The sequence below is a fragment of the Myotis yumanensis genome, unplaced genomic scaffold, assembly GCF_028538775.1.
Source record: "Myotis yumanensis isolate MYYU_CA2020_CCGP unplaced genomic scaffold, mMyoYum1.0.hap1 SCAF_23, whole genome shotgun sequence".
Classification (NCBI taxonomy): Eukaryota; Metazoa; Chordata; class Mammalia; order Chiroptera; family Vespertilionidae; genus Myotis; species Myotis yumanensis.
This window is the reverse complement of record NW_027223774.1, coordinates 1,807,165-1,825,599: the sequence shown is the minus strand read 5'-3', so window position 1 is coordinate 1,825,599 and position 18,435 is coordinate 1,807,165. Positions and strand designations below refer to the sequence as shown.

At 55.5% G+C, this 18,435-nt stretch overlaps 2 protein-coding genes across 2 annotated transcripts; one reads left to right on the top strand and one right to left on the bottom strand.

Moving 5' to 3' along the window:
• Positions 1–4,555: 4,555 nt before the first annotated feature.
• On the top strand, positions 4,556–11,955 carry SMIM17 (small integral membrane protein 17). The gene is made up of 4 exons (XM_070401731.1): positions 4,556–4,608; positions 7,105–7,419; positions 8,239–8,309; positions 10,970–11,955. Exons 2-4 carry the CDS (start codon positions 7,170–7,172, stop codon positions 11,078–11,080), a joined length of 432 nt encoding a protein of 143 aa, XP_070257832.1. The 5' UTR covers positions 4,556–4,608; positions 7,105–7,169; the 3' UTR covers positions 11,081–11,955.
• A 2,974-nt stretch (positions 11,956–14,929) lies between these two features.
• Positions 14,930–17,989, bottom strand: ZNF835 (zinc finger protein 835). The gene is made up of 2 exons (XM_070401684.1): positions 17,807–17,989; positions 14,930–17,051 (listed from the first exon to the last, which is right to left on the bottom strand). Exon 2 carries the CDS (start codon positions 17,003–17,005, stop codon positions 15,428–15,430), a length of 1,578 nt encoding a protein of 525 aa, XP_070257785.1. The 5' UTR covers positions 17,006–17,051; positions 17,807–17,989; the 3' UTR covers positions 14,930–15,427.
• Positions 17,990–18,435: the final 446 nt, after the last annotated feature.

Sequence of the window (18,435 nt, the reverse complement as noted above, 5' to 3'; positions counted from 1 at the left end):
GTTTCTCTGCCTGTTTTTTCTTGCCCCCTTCTTACAATGACACCATCTCTCCTTTTGTGTCATTGGCCAGCCCTGCGTGTGGTTCTGGTAAACCTGGCTGATTGAATTTTTTGGAGTCTGAAATGCAGTTGTGTGTGTCACGTGGTGAAAACAACCTAAAGGTGTGAGGCTGGTGTTCTTTGGAGCCACCCTGGGCTTTGTGCTTTCCAAGGCTGTAATCCCTCAAACTACCCATCATCCTTCCAGCACTTCGTTTCTGGCTCCTATTCCTCCCTTTACAGCAAGTAAACAAACTTAACCAATATACTAGTGAATCTGGTGGGAAGATGGGGGAATAGGCAATAGGATCTTTGGGAAGTTTGAGGTGTGAAGGATTGGTTTGGGTTTGAGAAGGGGGAAGTGAGACTCCTGCTTCTTTTCTAGCCTCTGGAAGTCACACCTCCTGGTGCAGGCCCTGGGCAGACATCCGAGTGAGTTATTTTTAGTGGGAGTCACCTGAGAGGAACAGAGGTCGAGGGTCCTGGATAATGGTAGTTTTAAGAGGAAGAGGAATGCTAGTCCAGAGAGTGTAACTGGTGCTGGCACCTCACTGCTCTGAGTAGTTTAAAACTCAGTTCATACACTTCTAGTATCAGGGCCAAAATTTTCAGCTAAGGGCTCTGTGTGATGTGGCTGAGAGATCCTTACACTGTTTGAAGTCACAGGGTTAATTAAGACTGCTCGAGCGCTGGCTGGGTAGTCAGGTGGTTAGAGCTTCGCCTCAGTACACCAAGGTTGCAGGTTCGATCTCTGGTCCGGGCACATACAAGAATCTACCAACTGCCAGAACCGATTTGGCTCAGTGGATAGAGCGTCGGCCTGCGGACTCAAGGGTCCCGGGTTCGATTCCGGTCAGGGGCATGTACCTTGGTTGTGGGCACATCCCCAGTGGGGGGCGTGCAGGAGGCAGCTGATCAATGTTTCTCTCTCATTGATGTTTCTGGCTCTCTATCCCTCTCCCTTCCTCTCTGTAAAAAATCAATAAAAAATATATTTAAAAAAAAGAATCTACCAATAAATGCATAAATAAATGGAACAGAAAATTGATGTATGTCTCTCTCTCTCTCAAAAAAGAAAAAAAAGCATTCTCCCACATCCCCCAACCGAAGGTAACTATCATACTGAATGCTGACACATCTGTCTCCCGTTTTCCCTTTTTTTTGGGGGGGGGGGGGGGTGTACATCATTTTCCTACAGAAATGGTTTATAGATTCTGTTAATAGTTACAGTCAGGTTGTAGCCAGGCCCTGCCGTTCTAAGAGCCAAGGCTGCCTCTTAAAAATGACGGTGCAGTTTTTGCCCTCATCGGCTTCATCTCATGCTCCTCACAGTCCAGAGAGCTTTGTTTCTAGGCAACAGCAGGGCGGATGGGTTTTTTGAAGACGTCAGAGAGAGAACTGTGCATTCTGCCTAGATAGTTACCATCACAGATGGATCCCCCAGTGAGGTTCAGTGCCAGGGCCAGGTCTATGGAGAAAGGGTTCAGTACCACGGACAGCTCAGCCCCCATCTGAAATGAGTTTCAGCACCATGGACAGGGCCGTGGGTGAAGGACAGCTGGGTCTGTCTGGCTTGGCTCAACAGACAGGTCTGTCTGAAAGGGATTTCAGCACCATGGAGCAGGAGTATATGGGGAAGGGGTGGCACCACAGACAAGGCCGATCCCAAAGAGGGTTCAGCGCCATGGCCAGGTCTAGGGGGGAAGGGTTTCAACACCATAGACAAGAGCCTTGGGAATGTTTTTCAGCCTTGCGGACAGGGCCGTGTGGTTCAGAACCATGGACAGCTCAGCAGGCCCCCCCAGACAAACTTATGGGGAGGCTTCAGTACCACGGACAGGTCTATTGGGGTTTCAGCACCACGGACAGATCTATGAGGGAGCGGTTTCAGCACCACGGACAGGCCCTGCGGGGAGTGGTTTCAGCACCACGGACAGGGGGCTCCCGGGGGGGAGTGGTTTCAGCACCACGGGCAGGTCCTGCGGGGAAGTGGTTTCAGCACCACGGACAGGTCCTGCGGGGGAAGTGGTTTCAGCACCACGGACAGGGCTTAAAAAGTACACGCGAGCCTATCTGTATGCCGTTCAGCACCGCGGACAGCGCCTGGGCCCTGCTTTCCCAGGGGCCTTCTCTAGCTGCCTGTGCTCTTCTGAGCAGATTCCTGACCCCACTCCCCATCCTCACCCCAGAGTCTCCGAATGCTGGCATCTCAGCCGTCCAGGCCCTCCTGGTGTGAACCTCAGAAGCACAGGCACCGAATACTCACCATGCCCCAGAGGGAATCCTGGTTTTCTCCATGCACACACAAAAACTCAACCCTGCTCAGTGCCCTGCTGGACACTCGGCTGCACAGGCTCAAAGTCCAGAAGTCTCCCTTGAGTTCTCCTTCCCTCTCACCTCTCACACCCATCTCATCAGTGAGTTCTCTCAGCTCCATCTCCACAGTGTATTCAGAATCGGTCCCCTGTGCCACCCCCTTATTCTGGCCACCATCATTCTCATTTCCTCCTACAGGGTCCTTCCACTGTACCCGTTGCCCCTTCGCGAGCCCCTTCTCTGAACTGCAGCTTCAGTGATGCCTTGAGAATGCCAACCAGGTTATGTGACCCCCCTTTCTCTGTACCCCCCCATCCATGGCTTCCCAGCGCACCTGCGACCACATTGTAAGATGTTCCTGTGGCTTTCAAGACCCCGGATGCCTCTCTGGTCTTATTTCCCATCACCCTCTTTCTTGCCTGAACACTGGACACACGGGCCAGGAGAAAATACCTCCAGACGAACAAGCAAAGGCTATAGATATCCAGGATATATATATATCCTATAAGTAACCACTACACAAACGGATAGAATCATGCAGGGAGGGTATAAGCAGACAATTCACAGATGAGAACAGACATGTAAATTTGCTCCACCTCACCAGTAAGCAGGGAAATGACAATATGATTATATAAAAGGAGATCTTTCCCTCATCTATGGCTTCATAAAACATTTTTAAATTTTAATATATATATCTTTTAATGTTGACAGTGTTACAGATGTCCCTTTTCCCTCCCTTTTGACCCCTTTTGCAGAGCCCCTACCCCACCCCACGCCTTTACCACACTATTGTCTGTGTTCATGGATTATGCATATCTCTTGGTTAATCTCTTTTCTTCCCCCCTCTCTGAGAAAAATATTTAAAAATTTTAAAAAATATGCTTTTAGTGTCCTAGCTGATTTGGCTCAGTGAATAGAGCATCGGCCTGCGGACTGGAGGGTCCCAGGTTCGATTCCAGTCAAGGGCACATGCCCGGGTTGCGGGTTCGATTCCCCAGTAAGGGGTGTGCAGGAGGGAGCTGATCAATGATTCTCTCTCAACATTAATGTTTCTAACTCTCTCTCCCTCTCCCTTCATCTCTGAAATCAATAAAAATCTGTATTTTTTTAAAAAATGTTTTTATTGATTTTTTAGAGAGAGAGGGAAAGGGAGAGGAAGAGAGATAGAGACATCGATGGGCTGCCTCCTGCACGCTCCCTACTGGGGATGGAGCCCACAACCCAGGCATGTGCCCTGACCTGGAATGGAACCAGTGACTTCTCAGCGCACAGGATGATGTTCGACCAGCTGAGCCACACCGGCCAGGGCTTTTTAATTTTATTTTGACGTAGCCTCCGTGAGAGCAGTTTGGAGGTAGTCGCTGCATTGTTCACGGTGCATAATAATGATAAGAGCCGCTATCAGCTAACAGCTATTGGCTATTAAACAGCAGATAGGCATTATTTATTTATTTTTTACCTTCACAGCAACCCTGCGAGGGAGTAAGCATATTCTCTCTAAACAGAATGGGAAACTGAGGCACGGAGATGACAAGTGGCAACGACACGGGAGTGGCAAAGGGCAGAGCCAGCCCTGACCCCAGGGCCCCCAAGCTGCAGCGCTCCCGCCAGCGCCTCCCTCCCTCCCCCCACCTCCCCAACCCCCTGCCCTGGTCGGGACCAGAGCGAAGTGGTTGCCTTAGTGCAGCGGTTCTCAACCTGTGGGTCGCGACCCCTTTGGGGGTCCAACGACCCTTTCACAGGGGTCACCTAAGACCATCGGAAAACACATAGATAATTCCATATTGTTTTTGTGATTAATCACTATGCTTTAATTATGTTCCATTTGTAACAATGAAATTGGGGGTCACCACAACATGAGGAACTGTATTAAAGGGTCGCGGCGTTAGGAAGGTTGAGAACCACTGGAGGCTTAGTGGGATGTGGACGTAACGTCCAGGCCCATGGGCGGGGGGGGGGGGGGGGGGGGTTGGACGGCGCATCCCAGCTGAGGCCGACCTCACGGCCAGCACCACCCCCACCCCCCGCGCTGCGGGCACGGCGTCACTGAGGCTTCTCCGCTCCCCTCCCCACACCCTCCCCCCTGCCAGGCGCAGGCTCCCGGCCCGGGAAGGAGGAGGGGACTAGCCGCCCACCCGCCCCTTCCTCCCTCCCTCCGCCCCCCCAACCCCATCCGCAGCCTCCGCGCCTGCGCAGCCCAGATTCCTGCCGCGCCATCTCTGCAGCAGCGCCTGGACGGGTCTGGTTGGGGAGGGTGAGTCCTTCCTGGGGCCCCTGAGGCGGGCGGGGGCGGGGAATGGGGCTGGGGGCGCGGGCGGTGGTGGGGGGACCGGGACGCGCGGGGGGATGGGAACGAGCGCGCCCGGGGCGAGGGGCGAGGGGCGAGGGCCGCTGCAGAGGTGGCCGAGGGCTGGGTCGGGCTGGGTCCGGGTCCAGCGCGGCCTGTCCCCCGGCCGGTGGGTTGGTTGCCCCTGAATTTCGGCCTGGACGCCAGGAGGGCGGGTGCCCTGCGCTGATGTCCCCGCGTCTGTCCGCGCGCGGTTTGCCGCGGGGGCTCCGTGTCCCCGTGCGCCCTCCCCGCGCGCGTGTGCGCCGGGCGTGTCTGGGTACGTGTGTCCCCCCCGCTCCCCGCAGTGGCTGGGCGTTCGGGGCAGGGAGACGGGGTTCGCCCCCCCGCCAGCTCCAGGGAGCCCTGCGGCCCTGACCGGGGCCTGCGCCCTCCGTCCGCACAGTGTCTGCCGCGGGGGCTCAGCCACAGGACGCGCGTGCGCAGCGCCTGGCCCTCCGCCGCAATGCGGACCGGCCGCCCGGCTGCAGTTACTGTTACTGTCGTCGCTGTTGTTCCCGTCCCTGCCCTCCCTCCCCCATCCTCCTCCCCGCCCTCCCTCCTCCATCAGTAGATCCAGCTCCTTCCGACCTGGACCCGTGGCTCTCGGCTTCTCCCTCCGCCACCCTCCCCCCTGCATTTCCTGGGCTTAACACACGATCCAGAACGTCTCCCCCCGAAAATAAAACAAAATCAGAAATGAAACAGCTTTCCATCCAGGCCCATTAATTTCATTTTAGTTTAATTGTTGGCACTACTACCAGATGTCCCCCTCCTGTCCCCCTCCTTTGCCCCCTCCCTTCCTCCCTCCCTCCCTCCCTCCCTCCCTCTGCGCTTCACTACACTGAAGTCTGGGTTTTCTTTTTTATTTATTTATTTATTTTTAATCCTCACCCAAGGATATGTTTTTATTGATTTGAGAGAGAGAGAGAGGAAGGGAGGGGGAGAGAGAGAGAGACATCTATCAGCTGCCTCCTGCACACCTTCTACTGGGGATGTGCCCGCAACCAAGGTACATGCCCTTGACCAGAATCAAACCTGGGACCCTTGAGTCCACAGGCCGACGCTCTACCCACTGAGTCATACCGGTTAGGGCCATATTTAATTTTTTGAGAAAACTCCATACTGTTTCCCACAGTGGCTGCACCAGTCTGCATTCCCACCAGCAGTGCACTTCTGGGAATATATCCCAAGCATCCCAAAACACCAATCAGAAAGAATGTGTGCACCCCTATGTTCATAGCAGCTCAAGTTAACAGTAGCCAAGATCGGGGAACAGCCCAAGGGCCCATCCGTGGATGAGTGGATCAAGAAGCTGTGGGACATTCACACCACGGAATACAATGCAGCAGTAAAAAGGAAGGATCTCGTACCCTCTGAGACAGCGTGGAGGGACCTGGGGAGCATTGTGCTAAGTGAAATAAGCCAGTTAGACAAACCCATCTCTTACACAAACAACCAAAAATATGTGGACATTTTCTTACATACCTACAGCAATTCCTTGATGTCACAGACTACTCAGCCCAGAATCAGATTTCCTTGAGTGTCTCATTTAAAAAATTGGTTATTACAGCAGGTGCCTTTGAACGAGGCTCCAGACATGGTCGCACAGGCATTTGATTGTTGAGTTGCTCACATTTCCTTGAAGTAGAGCATCTGCCTTTGGTGTGTTTTGTGCTGATTTTTTTTTTTTTTTGAGAGAAAAACATCGATTTGTTGTTCCACTTATTTATTTAAATATATTTTGATTTCAGAGAGGAAGGGAGAGGGAGAGAGAGAGAAACATCAACGATGAGAGAGAATCATGGGTCGGCTGCCTCCTGCACGCCCCACACTGGGGATCGAGTCCACAACCCGGGCCTGTGCCCTTGACCGGAACCGAACCGGGACCCTTCAGTCCGCAGGCCATGCTCTATCCACTGGGCCACACCGGCCAGGGCTCTTCCTTTTTTTTTTTTATGACAGCAAAGCAGAAAGCCAGGCCTGCAGGAGGCTGGTGCGGGGACAGACCCTTTGCTCTGCAGCCAGAGGGAGTCTGTGTGTGAGTGTCTCCCAGGAACTCCTGGCTTTGCCTTGGCACATGGAATGAGTGTGTGTGTGTCTGTGTGTGTGTCTGTGTGTGTGTCTCTCTGTGTGTGTCTGTGAGTGTCTGTGTGTGTGTCTGTGAGTGTCTGTGTGTGTGTCTGTGTGTGTGTCTGTGAGTGTCTATGTGTGTGTCTCTGTGTGTGTGTGTTGCTTTATTTGTCTCCAGAGCACACATCATCGTTCCACACACTGTCTGTCTGTCTCCCCGCACTAGACCGTAACTCGATGAGGGGAGGGCAGGGAGCTCTCCTCCCATCAGTGCGTCCCTGGGTGCCCAGGACCAGCGCCCGGTACCCATGGCGCTCCGTGCGTACTTGCTGAATGTCTGTTGGTCCTCAGGTTCCAAGCCTGCGCCCAGGGGACCAGACGGGACCTTTGGACCGAGGAGAAGACCACCTGGAGACATGCAGAGTCTGCGGCCTGAGCAGCTGCGGGGGCTGATGCAGCCGGAGATGACCCAGCTGCTGCTGCCACCCTACGAGACCAGGGTGCCCTACGAGACCAGGGTGCCCTACGAGACCAGGGTGCCCTATGAGAACAGGGCCTGGGACCAGAGCAGGGCCTGGGACCAGAGCAGGGCCTGGGACCGGCGCACTGCCTTCCTCCAGGACTGGGTGGCGGTGAGGGTGCCTGCTGGTGCTGGTGACCAGAAAGGTGAGGGCGCAGGTCCCGCGGGAGGTGGCGGGGAAGTTGGGGCAGAGCCTGGGGAGGACGAGACAATCGTTGCTTCACTGACCCATTCAACACGTTTTTCAAGTTTTATTTAATTACTAGTGGCCCAGTGCACGAAATTCATGCACAGGGGGGCGGGGTGTCCCTCAGCCCGGCCTGCACCCTCTCCAATCTGGGACCCCTCAGGCCCAAATCAGCTGTCAGATATCCCTCTCACAATCCGGGACTGCTGGCTCCTAACCTCTCAACTGCCTGCCAGCCTGCTTGCCCCCAACTGCCCTCCCCTGCCAGCCTGATCGCCCCTAACCGCCTCTGCCTTGGCCCCGCCACCATGGCTTTGTCCAGAAGGATGTCCGGAAGGTCTCCCAGAAGGTCTCCTGGCCTAATTAGCATATTACCCTTTTATTAGTATAGACTAGAGGCCCGATGCACAAAATTCGTGCAAGAGTAGGCCTTCCTTTCCCCGGCTGCTGGCACCTCTTTCACTCTGGCACCCGAAAGACCCAGGCTTCCCTCACAGTCTTCGTCCGGAAGGTTGTCTGGAAGGATGTCCAGTCTAATTAGCATATTACACTTTTATTATTATAGATTTTTGTTAGTCCTCACCCAAGGATATTTTTCCCATTGATTTTTATTTATTTATTTATTTTCTTTTCCATTGATTTTTAGAGAGAGTGGAAGGGAGGGAGGGAGGGAGGGAGGGAGGAGAGAGAGAGAAAAACATCGATGTGAGAGAGAGCCCCCTAGCTGGCCTGGTCTCTCGCCCACGGCTCCTTTCTCTCCCACCTCCCCCTCACACAGACCTGTCTTCTCAAGAGACCAGGCTCCCCCAGGAGTGGAAAGCGGTGGAAGATGACTCGGAGGAATCGCGGGTAAGTCGGGGCTCCCGCCTCTGTCACAGATGTCCCACCTGCGACCTCAGTGAGCTGCCTCACTCCCTTCCTGCCATTTCCCTGCCCCACAAACGTCTGCTGAGGGATGTGAGCCCCACGAGGTCGCCCACGGGAAGCAGAACACATTTCTGTGGCGGTCAGACATGGCGTGGAAGGTGTCCCTGGGGTGTGTGTAACTCCAACCACGAATACCCTCAACTCTTCACTCATAAATTCATTATCACTTAACCACTCACTCATCTGCCCCCTCATTCAGCCGCCCCAACTGTCGTTTGTCTACTCGTTACACATCCATTCCAGCCACCCACCTGCCCATCCTCCACCCATCCATCCATCCATCCATCCTCCATCCATTCATCCAGCTATCCATCCATCCATTTACTTATCCATCCATCCATCCATTTCATCCGTCCATCATCCACCCATCCATCCATCCTCCATCCATTCTTCCAGCTATCCATCCATCCATTTCATCCGTCCATCATCCACCCATCCATCCATCCTATCTGTCCATCTGTTCATCATCCATCCATCCATCCATCCATCCATCAATCATCCATCCATCCATCCTATCTGTCCATCTGTTCATCATCCATCCATCCATCCATCCATCCTATCTGTCCATCTGTTCATCATCCATCCATCCATCCATCCATCCTATCTGTCCATCTGTTCATCATCCACCCATCTATCCATCCTCCATCCATTCATCCAGGTATCCATCCATCCATTTACTTATCCATCTATCCATCCATTTCATCCATTCATTTCATCCATCCATCATCCACCCATCCATCCATCCTATCTGTCCATCTGTTCATCATCCATCCATCCATCCTATCTGTCCATCTGTTCATCATCCATCCATCCATCCTATCTGTCCATCTGTTCATCATCCATCCATCCATCCATCCTATCTGTCCATCTGTTCATCATCCATCCATCCATCAATCATCTATCTGTTTATTTATCCATCCATCTATCTATCCATCCATTTACTTATCCAGCTATCCATCCATCCATCCATCCATCCATCCATCCATCATGTATCTACCCATCCATCCATCCATCCCATCTGTCCATCTGTTCATCATCCATCCATCCATCCATCCATCCATCCATCCGTCTAACCACTTATTCATCTATCCATCTATCCACCTATCCACTTATTAATTTGTCTGTCCTCCTGTTCTTCCATCCATCCATCCATCCATCCATCCATCCACCCACCCACCCACCCACCTTATCTGTCTATCCGCTTCTCCATCCATTGACCCTCCCATTTACCCATTGAACATCCTACAACCATTCAACTGTCCTCACCCGAGGATATTTGCCCATTGGTTTTTAGAGAGAGTGGGAGGGGGAAGGGAGGGGGAGACAGAGAGAGAAACATCGATGTGAGGGAGACACATCGATTGGTTGCCCCCTATATGCGCTCTGACTGGGGCCAGGGGTTGAACCTGGAACCCAGGTACGTGCCCTTGACCGGGAATCGAGCCCTCAACCCTCCAATAGGTGAGTCGGTGCTCTGACCACTAAGCAACACTGGCCAGGGCTGGGACGCGTCCAAAAAAGATGCCCGTTAGATATCCGAGTGAAGGTGGCAAGTAGACAGTGAGATGCATATGTCGTGAATTTGGGAGAGGAGTTGGGTCAAGAAATACACACGCACAGGTATTTGGGGGTCAGTAGAGTCTAGATCAGTGGTTCTCATCCTTGGCTGCACATTAGAATCACCTGGGAATCTTTTTTTAAAAAATATATTTTATTGATTTTTACAGAGAGGAAGGGAGAGAGATAGAGGGTTAGAAACATCGATGAGAGAGAAACATCGATCAGCTGCCTCCTGCACACCCCCTACTGGGGATGTGCCTGCAACCCAGGTACATGCCCTTGACCGGAATCGAACCTGGGACCCTTCAGTCCACAGGCCGACGCTCTATCCTGTGAGCCAAACCAGCCAGGGCCTGGGAATCTTTTTAAAATCCTGATTTCTGGGCCTCATCCTCCGGAAATTCTGTTTCTTTGTTTTGGGGTGGGGCCACAACATTAGTAACAAAGAAACAGAATTTCCGGAGGATGAGGCCCAGAAATCAGGATTTTTCAAAAGATTCCCAGGTGATTCTAATGTGCAGCCAAGGTTGAGAACCACTGGTCTAGATGGTATTTAAAATGGTGAGACTTGCCCTAACCAGTTTGGCTCAGTGGATAGAGTGTTGGCCTGCGGACTCAAGGGTCCCAGGTTCGATTCCAGTCAAGGGCATGTACCTTGGTTGCGGGCACATCCCCAGTAGGGAGTGTGCAGGAGGCAGCTGATTGATGTTTCTCTCTCATCGATGTTTCTAACTCTCTATCCCTCTCCCTTCCTCTCTGTACAAAATCAATAAAATATATTTTTAAAAAAATAAAAATAAATAAAATGGTGAGACTTTATCGCTTTGAAATTTTCCTCCCACGTCCCGATATTTCCTCTTCTGGGGTGTAGGGGTGCTCTGTCCGTTATCTTCCATCCGTCCCTTAATTCCATCAGCTCTTCGGTCCACATGCCGGTCAGTTCCGTGGCCCCGTTTTCCCGCAGGTAACAGCGGTGGCCCCTCCCTTTCCACTTTCACCCTTCTCTCCCCCTTCTGTTTCAGGGCACCGTGGAGTGGCCGCGACCCCCCCAGCAAACGACCTTACTCCTGATCGTGTGCGGCCTCTTCCTGTTCCTGGTGTTAACGGGGATGCCTGCCGTGTTCTACATCTAAGCCCGTTCGGAAGGCGGCCCCGCGTCCGGCGAAGGAAGCGCCCGGATGATCTTTTGAGAGAGAGATGGAGGGAGGGAAAGAGAGAGAAACGTCGATGTGTTGTTCCACTTACTCCTGCATTCATCGGTGGACCCTTGTGTGAGCCCTGACTGGGAACCGAACCCCCAGCCTTGGTGTATCCAGACAAAGCTCTAACCAACTGAGCTACCCAGCCAGGGAGGCCTCCCTGTCCCCAATTTTGAGCAGTTCATTCATTTTCGGTTTCTTTTTACAAAACCACTTGCTATCATAGTAGACGTAGTCGCACCGACGTGCTTCTAATCCCAGCCGTGGCCATGTCGTGAGGTCCAATCACTCGTGTTCTGTTCTGTAGGTTGTTGTGCTTCGAAACTCGGTGATTGGTTTTATTTACAACCAGTGTTGTGTCTGTGACTTCCCGCACGGCGGACAGAGAACGTGGCCTGTGACAATGCGTTTCCCACACCTTTCCAGAAAGCTTTCCCCGTGGCCAGAACGTGCCCGATGCTACCGCACGTTCCACGGGCATTTCGGAGGAATACGTAGCTTCTGTCCGTGGAATTGAAAACCCTGTCAGTCAGCGCAGTCTCACCAGTCGTGTTGTTCGGAGCCGGGCGCCGTGTCACTGTGGCCTGGCCCCCGGCGGCCGGAAGCCAGGGAGGTCGCGAGGAAACCCGTTGGCACAGTCCTGTTGGCCAGTGCCATGTTCCTAGCCGTGTCTGTGTTCGTGTTCATAGCTGTGTGCTTTGGTGCCTGCGTGTAGCATTGTGATGTCCTCGCCAAGTAGATAAAGAACACCTGGCCACACCTGTGTCCGGCGTTTAGGACGAGCTCAATAAACAGTAATGAAAACTCGACTGGGCATCTTCGTCAAATAGAGAAAGACCGTCTTTAACCCGCTGAATCCTTGGCCTCCGGTTCTATCTTGTCTCATGACAGCCCTGGGGGTTTTTTTTGTTTTGTTTTTTGTTTTTTTTTTTTAAAAAGATGTTTTAATTGGGGCAACCAAGTTTGGGTTCCTCCCTGCAGCGGGTAGCTTTTCTGTGCAGTGGTTCTCAACCTTCCTAATGCTGCGACCCTTTTTAAAAATATATATATATTTTATTGATTTTTTAAATTGATTTTTTACAGAGAGGAAGGGAGAGGGATGGAGAGAGTCAGAAAATCGATGAGAGAGAAACATCGACCAGCTGCCTCCTGCACATCTCCTACTGGGATGTGCCCACAATCCAGGTACATGCCCTTGACCGGAATCGAACCCGGGACCCTTGAGTCCGCAGGCCGACGCTCCATCCACTGAGCCAAACCGGTCAGGGCATGCCGCAACCCTTTAATACAGTTCCTCATGTTGTGGTGACCCCCAACCATAAAATTATTTTCGTTGCTACTTCATCACTGTAATGTTGCTACTGTTATGAATCGTCATGTAAATATCTGATATGCAGGATGTATTTTCATTGTCCGAGACCCACAGGTTGAGAACCGCTGCAGGGAACTTGGCTTTCGCTCAAAAAACAAACAACAAAAAAGATTTTTAGTTTTTTTTTTTGAGAGAGAGAGAGAGGAAGGGAGAGGGAGAAAGAGAGTGGAACATCCATTGGCTGCCTCCTGCTTGCACCCTTCCCCCGCCCCCACCGGGGATCAAGCCTGAACCCCCCAGGTGTAACCAATTTGGCCACAGGGGGCAGGAATACCGTCCTGATTTTTAAAATTCCTGTGTGTGTGTGTACACATGCATATTTAGAGTCTGCGTCATTTTTAAAAAAAATGTGTGTTATTGATTTTTAGAGAGAGATGAAGGGAGAGAGATAGATGGAAACATGGATGAGAGAGGAACATCATGGACCGGCTGCCTCCTGCACGCCCCCTACTGGGGACCGAACCTGCAACCCAGGCATGTGCCCTGAAGGCGAATTGAACTGGGGACCTCTTGGTTCCTGGGTGGATGCTCAACTGCTGAGCCACACCAGCCAGACTCATTTTATATATATATATATGTTATTGATTTCAGAGAGAGGGGGAAAGAAACATCAATGATGAGAGTCATTGATCGGCACCCTCCTGCACGCCCCCAACTGGGGTTCGAGCCCACAACCCAGGCATGTGCCCTTGACTGGAATCCAACTCAGGACCCTTCAGTCCGCAGACCGATGCTCTATCCACTGAGCCACACCGGCCAGGGCCCAGCCGGACTCACTTTCACGGGCCTTCCCACGGCCTCACCGAGTCAGCCGGCGGGATTTGGGGGGAGTATCGGATCCTGTCTCCTCTTCCTCTCCTGCTGATTGCACTCAACAAGCCACGGCTGGCCCTTGTTAAAGGCATATGCACATTCCTCAGGATTGTATTGGTGGCAAATACGGAAGCTCAGCCCGGCCAGTGTGGCTCAGTGGTTGAGCATCCACCTATGAACCAGGAGGTCAGGGTTTGATACCCAGTCAGGGCACATCCGGGGTTGTGGGCTCCATCCCCAGTGGGGGGCCTGCAGGAGGCAGCCGATCAATGATTCTCTCTCATCATTGATGTTTCGCCCTCTCCCTTCCTCTCTGAAATTAATAAAAAAGTATATTTTAAAAATAAAATAAAATGGCGGGGGGGATTGGGGGTGCCTCTCTGGATGCCAGGGGGCCCTGGCTTGTCATCCTCCCCATGGATCCGTCCACTCCCAGGACGGGCCAAGCCGCTGGGGGGGCAGGTGCTGGGTCGCTGGGGGACGGGCCGTGCACGCGGCCACCTGCTCCCCTCGGCTTCCCTGAAACCCCTGCGTTTCAAAGCAGCGGCTCTCAACCTGTGGGTCGCAACCCCTTTGGGGGTCGAACGACCCTTTCACAGGGGTCGCCTAAGACCATCGGAAAACACATATATAATTACATATTGTTTTGTGATTAATCACTATGCTTTAATTATGTTCAATTTGTAAATGAAATCGGGGGTCACCACAACATGAGGAACTATTAGAGGGTCGCGGCATTAGGAAGGTTGAGAACCACTGTTTCAAAGGCTCCGAAACAAGGATTTCTGCGAAGGGGGACGGGCAGACTCCCATCACCCCCCCCCCCCCCCCCCCCCCCGCCCCTGCTGCCGGGACCAGGGTCATAGCCGGGCAATAGCAGCGTGCCCGAGCCTCTGCGCCTGCGCACTGTGATCAGGCCGGCTCTCCTGGAGTGGCAGAGGCTGGTCCCGCCCACGCCCCCCGGACCCGCTGCTGGGAGGTGGGTTTCTCCTGTTCTTTTGGGTGATGGGACTCGACCCCATGTCTGTAAACTAGGATTCCATTTCACTCATTCATCCATTCACCGGGTATTCCCAGAGCACCTACTATGTGCTGAGGCCCAAGCTGGGCGAAGTCTGGACCAGAAGAGCCAGACTGTGTGGTCCATGACTCTGAGGGGATGTTAGGGCTGGCGTTGAGGAATGTTCATCTATTATTCACGTACCCGACCTATTAATTTATATCTCCTGAGCGCCTACTGTGTGCTGAGACTGGAGCTGGGCCATGTCTGTGGCACAGGGAGCAACAAGCTGTATTGACCCCAACCCTAAATGACTCCAGGACTGATGCTGCGATGTACAACTATTCATTTGGTCACCAGGCATTTCTTGAGGACCTACTATGTGCTGAGGCCTGGGCTTGGCAAAGTTTGAGTCAGTGGAAAGAACCAGAACGTGTGGTCTTTGATTCTGAGGGGATCCAGGGCTGATGCTAAGGATGCTCACCTGCTATTTACTCATTTACTTGGCCTATTAATTGATACCTCCTGAGGACCTACTGTGTGCTGAGAACTGCGATGGGCGCTGTCTGGGGCAGAGGGAAGAACCAGCTCTGTTGTCCCCAACCCTGAACAACCCAGGGCTGGTGGTGGGATGTGCAATTATTCAGTCAGTAACCCAGCACTTCTTGGGGACCTACTGTGTGCTGAGACTTTGACCAGGAGATGCTAGAAAGAAAAAAAAAGGCACTCTCCTCCCAGGCCCTCACCAAAGGGAGTAAACCTTTTATTCATTTATCGAACAAATGCCTGCACAGTCACTAAATCAACAATTACAAGCCCCAAACCCACAGATACTTCTTCGGGTCCGCGTTGGTGGCTCACGTTTATAATTCTGAGCCCGAGCTGGGGCGTGGGCGGGGAAGGGTGTCAGGGAGTCGGGCAGATGAAGGGTGCAGCCCCAGCCCCGCGACGTCCTCCGTGGGTGGCCTTGGGCAAGTCACGAGCTTCTCTGAGCCTCGGTTTCCTCACAGGCAGCAGGGGGATGACCATGCCACGAGGCTGGAGAGGAGGCGCGCGCAATGAGCACGATGCCTGGAGCAGGAGGCCCCGTTACCCCTCAGCTCTTACTCTGCTGGTCCCCGGAGTTTTCTGCGGGGTCATTAGGGCTACCAGGCTTCTCCCCCCGGGGCGAACGCCGGGGTCCAGTTGGGGGTGACGGCTGCGCGGTGGGGTCCCCGCGCGGGCTGCGCTGGTGGGACTCCCGGTCGCTGTGCGTCCTCTGGTGGCGGGTGAGGGCGGAGCAGAAGCTGAAGGCCCGGCCGCAGCCGCCGCACTCGTAGGGCCGCTCGCCCGTGTGCACGAGGTGGTGCTGGATCAGGGAGCCGCGGTGGCGGAAGGCCTTGCCGCACTCGGGGCACGAGTAGGGCCGCTCCCCGGTGTGCGTGCGCCGGTGCAGCGAGAGCGCCGCGCCCTGGCGGAAGGCCTGGCCGCAGTCCCCGCACCGGAAGGGCCTCTCGCCCGCGTGGATCTTCTGATGCTCCTGGAGTGAGGACACGCGGCCGAAGGACGCCCCGCACTTCGGGCACTTGTAGGGCCGCGCGCCCGTGTGCCGCAGGCGGTGCTGAGCCAGGTGTGCGCGGTGGCTGAAGGCGCGGCCGCAGGCCCCGCAGGCGAAGGGCCGCTCGCCCGTGTGCACCCGCCGGTGCTGGCTCAGGTGCGCCCCCTGCGCGAAGGTCTTGCCGCACTGCGCGCAGGCGAACGGCCGCTCCCCGGTGTGGGTGCGCAGGTGCTGGGCCAGCGACGCGCTCTGGCCGAAGGACGCGCCGCACTCGGCGCACCGGTAGGGCCGCTCGCCCGTGTGCACGCGCCGGTGCTGGGCCAGGTGCGCCCGCTGCGCGAAGGTCCGGCCGCACTGGCCGCAGGCGAAGGGCCGCTCGGCCGTGTGCGTGCGCCGGTGGCGCAGCAGCGCCGAGAGGAAGCGGAAGGCCTTCGGGCACAGCGCGCAGGCGAACGGCTTCTGGTCGCTGTGCACGCGCTGGTGCTCCCGCAGGGCCGCGCGGCCGCGGAAGGCCTTGGCGCACTGGCCGCAGGCGAAGGGCCGCTCGCCCGTGTGCACGCGCCGGTGCTGGGCCAGGCGCGCGGGCCGCGTGAAGGTCTTGTCGCAGTCGGGGCAGGGGTGCGGCCGCTCGCCCGCGTGGGTGCGCCGGTGCGCCGCCAGGTAGGAGCCCTGGCTGAAGGTCCGGCCGCACTGGGCGCAGGTGTGCGGCCGCTCGCCCGTGTGCACGCGCAGGTGCAGGGTCAGGTGCACGCGCTGGCGGAAGGCCCGGCCGCACTGCGGGCACGCGAACGGCTTCTCCCCGGTGTGCGTCCGGCGGTGCAGGGTGAGCGCCGAGCAGTAGTGGAAGGCCTTGCCGCAGTCCTCGCACTTCCATGGCTTCTCCTTTGGGCGCTTTCGCTTTCCCTGTGCCGCGCGCCTGTGGGGCCGGCGGGGGGCCTGGGTGACCGGCGGGCTCGGTCTGGCTCCTGGGACCTCATCCCGGTCGTCCGCACGGTCCCCGGCGGGGTCGTCTTCACGGGCCTCTGGCTGCAAACCGCTCTCCTGGTCTTCCTTCCGGTCCTTGACGTGACCCTCGTGCACCCAGGCTTCTCCCAGCTCAGGGCGGCGGGAGGCGGCCGTGGCCTGGAGGCCGTCCATCTCTGCTCTCCCCCTGCTGCCTTGATTTCATTTCTCAGAACCAGATCTGGATAAAATAAACCAAAACAAAAAATAAGAATCAAAGAGGTTTGCCATTTGCCCTGAACTGGGTCACAAACGGGCAATGAACGGGAAACAGACATGCTCAGACCCACAGACACGCACGGAGTTGCACACAGTCACACCTCGGGGGGCAGTTACGGCACCACCTCAGCCTTGCACGCCCTTACACGGGCCTCCCTAAGCTGTGGTACGTCCTCCCCACGCACGGGAGGCGGGGTCTCGCGCACCTGCAGGGCTCCGAGCACACCTGCAGTCACCCTTGCACATGCACACGCAGCTACACACACACACGCGTGCGCGCGCGCAGTGACGCACACCGGCCTCCTACGCAGAGTCACGCGCAGAAGGCACAGGCACACCCAGGGGCCCGGCTCCAGGCTGGCGGGCACACTGCACACCGACACACCCGTGGAACCACGCCCCTCTCGCCCAGGAGGACAGCTGCACACGTGCCCAGAGTCACACACGGACAGAGGTCCCCACGTGCATGGACACACGCTCGTTGATGCACACGCCACGGGGATCAGGCGTGTGCAAACGCAAAGTGACACGTGGGCACAGGCTCACACGCCGAGGCGGAGTGACAGGGACAGGTTACACACTTGCACGGAGTCACGCAGGTGCAAACACACGGGGTCACATGCACACGCCGCTGGAGTCACGGACGTGAAGACACACACACAGGCACGCGCACATCCACCGGCGCGTGCGCACATCACGCGCCCCGCGCCCTCGCACCCCGGGACCCGCTCCGAAGGCCTGGAGCGGCTGCGCCGAGCCTGGTGGGTTCGGGTCAGGTTCTCCTCGGTCTCCGGCCCTGCCAGGCCCGCGCGGACCTCCGGTTCCCCTTGGTCCCGCGGTGGCGAGGACGTGCAAGCCGCACAGTTCTAGGTGGAGGTCGCCCCGGCCCCGGCCCCAGGGCCAGGCTGGCGCGGAATGCGCGTGCGCACCGAAAGCGTACAGCCCGCGCACGGCTCCAAAAACTACAACACCCAGAAGGCGTCGCGCGCCAGTCTGCGCTGCGACTAGGGGCCGCAGGACTGGGTAAAGGAAACTGCAACTCCCAGAAGGCCTTGCAGCTGCACAGGAAGCTTAAGAGGGGCGGCGACTGAGGGTGGGGCTTAGACTTGTCAGGTTAGAGCTCCGCCCATCACGGCCTGGAAAGGGTGGTGAACGGGGCCAGTCCTATGGGGGCTGGACTTCTTCTTCTTCTCCTCCTCCTCCTCCTCCTCCTCCTCCTCCTCCTCCTCCTCCTCCTCCTCCTCCTCCTCCTCCTCCTCCTCCTCCTCCTTTCTCCTTCTCCTTCTTCTTCTTCTTTTCTTCTTCTTCTTCTTCTTCTTCTTTTAAAATTTTATTTATTATTATTA